This window comes from Nanorana parkeri, unplaced genomic scaffold, assembly GCF_000935625.1.
Source record: "Nanorana parkeri isolate BGI_ZX_2015 unplaced genomic scaffold, ASM93562v1 scaffold477, whole genome shotgun sequence".
Lineage (NCBI taxonomy): Eukaryota > Metazoa > Chordata > Amphibia > Anura > Dicroglossidae > Nanorana > Nanorana parkeri.
Window position 1 is genome coordinate 95,979 of NW_017306745.1, and position 6,306 is coordinate 102,284.

The 6,306-nt window shown below is 39.5% G+C and overlaps 1 protein-coding gene across 2 annotated transcripts in view; it reads right to left on the reverse strand.

The window, feature by feature from the left end:
• DYNC1I1 (dynein cytoplasmic 1 intermediate chain 1) overlaps window positions 1–6,306 on the reverse strand; it is a 258,886-nt gene that overhangs the window by 46,113 nt on the left and 206,467 nt on the right. For both annotated transcript variants that reach the window (XM_018560772.1, XM_018560771.1), the window contains one exon: window positions 5,374–5,514. In XM_018560772.1, the coding sequence (XP_018416274.1) occupies window positions 5,374–5,514 (141 nt within the window). The remainder of the gene's footprint in view (window positions 1–5,373; window positions 5,515–6,306) is intronic.

Below are 6,306 nucleotides of genomic sequence, written 5' to 3' on the forward strand. Positions count from 1 at the left end.
ATAAAACCTCAGAAAATGACATTATCTGAACCCTTATTATTAAAATTTAGACATGCACTAGTAATTGAATAAGTTAAAACATGCCATGTAAACTGCGGGGTCTATGAACAACAGTCTGTATTTTTTAATGTGCAAGTTTTAAAGTTTTAAGTTTAGAAAACATTTTTCCACTCTAGCCTTAATTCTGTTTGGAAATTCATGCAGGTTTACTACGTCCTTAATAATTATTTAATGGGTGCACTTGCCCTTTGTTTGGAACCACACACACACAGTACTTACAGTATCTGTAAACTTAGCATATCAAGAAACATGTAAAGACTCCTATTTGCTACTTTGTTTATATGATCTAAACAAAATCAAATTGTTTCTAAATAGTAAACAATAATGTCCATTACATTGCAAACAAAAACATTAATAAAATATTATGTACGGTTAAAAAAAACAAAAAAAAAACTTTAGTAATATCTATTTAAACGACTACCATAAAAAAATTGGTCATTAAATTGGTGATAAAAATTAATATATCCTGTGTTTAATAGCTATAATCTAAACAAGTTTTCTTTTCATTGATCATTAATATTTATTTGAAAAAATTCCAAGGTTTATAGCTGTATAATACAGGCGTTTTCTCATATATTAAGTGTGCATTTATTTTTTGCTAAATCTGCAAATCCTTGACAGTATTAAAAATTAGACATACATTTTTTTTCAAGTTTTGTTTTTGCCGGCTCACAAGGCATTTTGGGGTCTAATGATATACCTACAGGACATGGTTAGCTATTTAAAAAAAAAAAAAGAAATCAGTTGCCTTTCTGCATATCCTCCAGCTGTAGTCTCGCTAATTAAGAAGGCTGCTGTACTTCCTGCTTAGAACACATCAAACGGTCCTACATTGCTGTCTCATTTAAGATACATAACTGTCTTCTTACCTGTCGCTACCAAAAAAACACAAAGTTGTAAAACCTTACAGAAGTTACGATATAGAAAACTGTATTTTTTTTCTCATATTCATTATTTCTATATATCCACAAGCAGAGAAACTAAACAAAAACCAGGATATGGACAAAGGATTACCAAAAGGATAAGATAATGTCCAGTCAACAATTCATAGAGAGTATTTTAACCTTAGTTTAAGGTATCAGTACACAGAATTTCGGGTACGTGCCAAATTTTATACAAGGATCTGTCATCTTGGCAAACTAATTGTACTCATAAATAACATTCAGATGTAAGCCAACTGCTTACATTGTGTCACTTCACTTTTAAAATATGGCCATGTAATGGAAGGATTAAAAAAAACAAAAACTATTATTCAAATTAAAGCTGTTAGCAAAAATACTAATAGCAATAAATCTGCAGCAAGACGTCAATGCAGCATATAAATAAATAAAATAAAAATTAACTATAAAAAAATCAAATATAAAATTTAAACATCTTTTGTCTAAAACTGGTTACGATTAAATGTAACATTTTAATGTCTTTGTCTACAATTAGTAACTATAAAATGATTTTTAAATATTTTCCCCCTCAAAACTAAGAGCTAAGCTCAAACCCCACCACCAATAATTAGATGTTTTATTCTCTTAACCTGCTTCCTCATACAGGTGTGACATGTCTGCATTACATTATCATGATCAATTAGCACAGGAACAATGCTATTTTCTTTTATTATAAAATCACTTTGTAAAAAATAATAATAAATACTCTCCATTAAAAAGCACAAGCGAAAAGCATTAACATATATGGAAAATTCACAGCTATTTGTACTCATAAAAAAATAACAATCATGTTAAAAATGAGCGCTCTGTAAACAAAAATATGCAAGGTTAAAAATAAATCATCATTAGATCTCTGTCATACATATAATTCAAAGTCTGTACACATAACACTGGGCATAAATGGGTTAAGTAACCTTCCCTGGGAGTGAACAGGACGTTGCAACACTATAAATGCCCCCAAGGCCCCCTCCTCACCTCAGTCTCAGTCCTGTCCCGTGAGTGGAAGGAATTTGTTTCTCTTATGCTCCTCCCACTTGTATTTCCAGGGCAGGATTGACCTCTGCCCTCTGCCCTGAGTCATTATAGACCAACATCTCAAAGCAGAAGGTCCTCCCTGCCCCTGGCACCACATCAAGGGGCTGTAGGGCATAGCAGTGTCCTAGGCACCTCTTACTGGTTACCAAAATGGACAAGCCCAATGTTCTCTTCTCCCGTAAATAGGAAAGTTGTTGGAGTAATGCCAAGTGGTATCACAAAGACACACCATGATCTTCCATACTTCTTCTTCTGCATGTCAGAGGTTTTTTTGGATTATTCTGTTGTGTGCAAGGTGGCTTCATCTGAGATATCTTGTTACAATAATTCAAACAAACCACCTTCTTCTAAGGCCAGAACTCTTTCATGTTAAGCTAGATTCTCTGTAAGTGCCATTTCTCCACAAAAGATCCTAACAGGTCTGCAAATCTCAGTCATACTGCAAGGGGAGACAAAGCAAACCCATCAAAACCCCAACCTGCTGGTACCTGCACAAAGCAGTCAATACAAAATTAAATCAAGCAACCTTATTGCTATGGGCAACGACTCCATCTTTGTCTCCAAGTTCTTAGTTCCATTTCTTATAAACCAACCTACTATGAGCAGGAATGTCCACAATACAGTGGTGGAATCCTTGGGTATTGCCACTTATTTAGGCCTTGTCCCAGCACCTGTTCTTAAAAACATTGGACAGTTACTTTTATGAGTTAAAGTTAGAGTGTGAGACCATAGGGGTACTACTCCAGAGGACCCAGGATACACAGAGCCCAGACAGGCCTGGGATGAAGTGAGTGCAAGTGTATTAAAAAGGTTACTCTGAGCCACCCAGGGTAAGATCTACATATGACCATGAGATCTTTTCTTTTTTATATGTCTACTATGGCCAATGTTTTTTTTTTTTTTTTTTTTGCAGTAGGTAGCACCATTCCTTCTAATATACATTTTAGGAGCTATCACAGTAGCTAAAGGGAGCAATAAGATGCACATTAGAGTTGTATTATTAGCTAAGGACGTTTTGGAGCTAAATGATGAGGTCAGTTTAAAAAAAAAGACCTTTAAAATGTAAGGCGAGAGTCACCAGTTACAAATGGTGTGGAAGCATCCTACAGACCCTGTGACTACTAAAGACCTAGGCTTAATGAATCTATAAAATAAAGTATGAAATACAGCTCTGTGACTCCTAAGAATGCACACACATGTACATCCCCCCTGCACCTCCCCATTACCATCCAAAACTCAAAATTACTTACAAAGGTGGAAATGTCCTTTAAGTGACTTATATATGACCCTGGGTAAATTGTGGGCTAATGGAACACATGCTCACCAAGATTTTGGATTTGGCACTTCTAATTAAATGTGTAAAAAAGATAAAACTTTCCAAGGCCTGCACCAAATGATCATCCCTTTGGGACTTTCAAGTCCGAAAACACAAGGATAAGGCCTTATGTAGGTTGATTCATAGACATTGGGAGACTGAACCAATGGGTTCTTACCAACTAGGAATTCTGGGTCTTGAACATGAAAAGTATAGCTACAGCCCAATCACTGACCAAATCTGCCATCTTAATCCCCGTATCATTTCCAAACTTTGACCCTTCTTAACAAATGTCACCACTAAGCTACTAATTCACTCCCTTGTAATCTCTCGCCTTGACTACTGCAACTCCCATCTCGTTGGCCGACCTCTACACAGGCTATTCCCCCTGAATAATGGGGCCAGACTCATCCACATAACCAACCGCTCAGTGACTGCCACCCCTCTCTGCCAATCCCTCCACTGGCTTCCAATAGCACAACGCATACAATTTTAAATACTAAAAACAACAAAATACAAAGTCATTCACTAGACTGCCCCCAACTACATCTCCAACCTCTTCTCAAAATATCACCCAAACCGTCTTCTCGGCTCCACTCAAGACCTCCTGCTGTCTAGGTCCCTCATCACCTCCTGCCATGCTTACCTCCAAGACTTCTCCAGAGCCTCTCCCCTCCTCTGGAAATTTCTCAACCACAACCTATCCAGCGATCCCTGAAAACTCTCCTCTTCAGGGAAGTCTCCTCTTAAAAACTACCAAAAAACTCTACTCCTTCAATCATCCTTCACAGTTATTGCCTTCTGTATCACTTGCCCCTCCTTGTAGATTGTAAGCTCTCATGAGCAGGGTCCTTCTGTATGGTATTGTATTGTATTGCAATTGTACTGTCTCCCCATATATTGTAATGTGCTGTACAAACTATTGGCGCTATATAAATCCTGTATTATAATAATAATAGTAATAATAATAATAGCCCCGAGATTGTCTCTCTCTTCCTTTCCAAACTAGTCTTCTATTATTAGGGTTAAGATGCTGAAAACTGTAAGAGAGTGCCTCAGGCCTAACAACGAAAAGAGGAATCTGGAAGAACTCAGTGAAAATTAGGGGGCAGACGCTGGAGACTGTAAGATAGTGCCTCGTGGCTTCCAGTGAGAAGAATGTGGAAGAACTCTGTAGAAATTAGGGGACGAAGACTGTAGACTGTAAGACAGTGCCTCTGGGCTGCCAATGAGGAGAAGGACTCTGCAAAACCACAATCTGCTTCATCCACCATTGAAACTAGATGTTGAGCACCTCACTTTGCCAACTGTTTTTAAGATCTGCTGTGTTTTCTTCAGCTAAAGATATTTGCATCTCACAACATTTCCATTTATTGGAATCTTATCTCCCAGTCATGTCCACTTCCATGTACGGGAAAACAGAAAATGAATAGTAGCATCATTTTCGTTTCCCACCCCGGACCATGGCAGTGGTCATGACGCTCCCTCCCATCTTGGTTTTGGACTGAGACGAGGGGAGGGTGTTGGTTGGGGCCCACTTAAAGTTTCCTAAGTTCTTGTACAATCCCAGGAAGGAGGCTTTTTTCGATTTTCTGAAACAGGAAAGGGAAATAAAGGAATGATACAATTCTATTGCATATAATATATACAACACAATAATAATGCTTTGACATAAATTATCATTAATTTTATGATAACAATAATAGATATCGCTGTGTTTAAAAACCGCCATGAGTTTCCCAAAAGCGTCTGCCTATTAAAATAGAAAACAATTATAAATCATGCTTCCGCCCCATCAAAAGATTATGCAAACCCCACTGCAATGCAAGACATAATATTTTACAACACAGTAAAGCATGTAACAATGATGAGAATAATTATTCATGCATTGTTACAACATATAACATATAATCATATATCATCATCATGAGAAGAGGAAGAATACCCCCCAATGATGCAATGTGTGCACAGAGCTGGGGCAGGTACCCTAGTGCGGGTATAAAGGGTTAAGTGGCAGCAGCTCACCTCGGTGTCATTATTCAGGTTCCAGAGATCCAAGCGCCCCATCCCGTCCACACAGGCGAACAGTGCGGGATGCAGAGGTGACCACATGACGTCGTAGACATAGTCTGCATTGTCTTCAAAGGAGTACAGCGGCTTGTTGTGCTGTAAAAGCAGAGAGAGCATCGACTTAGTGGCGCTGCTGCTGCCTCCGGCTGTCTGGAGCCTAATTAAAAACTTTGCACGTAAAAAAAAAAAAAGTCATAAAACTGCAAAGATGAAAGTCCGGAGAGGGGTGCACAGTGACTTTAATATCACAACAACTGTCCACTGCTGGCACATGCATTGTAGAGGAGGTGGAGGGGTCATATTGGGCAATAGGGTTAGGGTTGGGAGGTGGGGGTCCTCTATAGGCAGGTAGACAAGGTGCCAGTGAAGTGGGATTCGTGCAGGGGCAGGATGCAGGCTCTTTACACGACTGAATCAACTTGGAACTGATAAGCAGTCTGTCTCCGCAACAGCAGCCAGCGCAGCCGGCCGGCTTAATGGCAGGTTCCGCTGTGCGGAAGGCTTGGAGCGCCATCTAGTGGCCGGTTATAGAAGTGCGCTGTGTTGGGGATTCCTTCCAACTTCAGAATGGGTCACCCCAGTGGGGTAATAATAACCTGGGCCTGGAGGTGCAAGGGGGCCCCATTAGGGATTGCAGGAGTTGCTGTTGACCCTGTACCACTTATGACATTGCCAATTAAGAAGAGCTGGCATTAGATGTAGAGGAGGAGGCTACGCTCTCCTCTTACCTGTCCTTGATTTAGAATTTAGGGGTTCGCCACAGGGCCCTATCAAAATGTTGCTATGTGGGCCCCATGATCTGTAGTCACGCCCCTGGCTCACCAGCTTTACTTGCTGTAGTGCGTGAGAACAGGACTGTCTGTGTTGCCCACAGGAACTACAATCTCA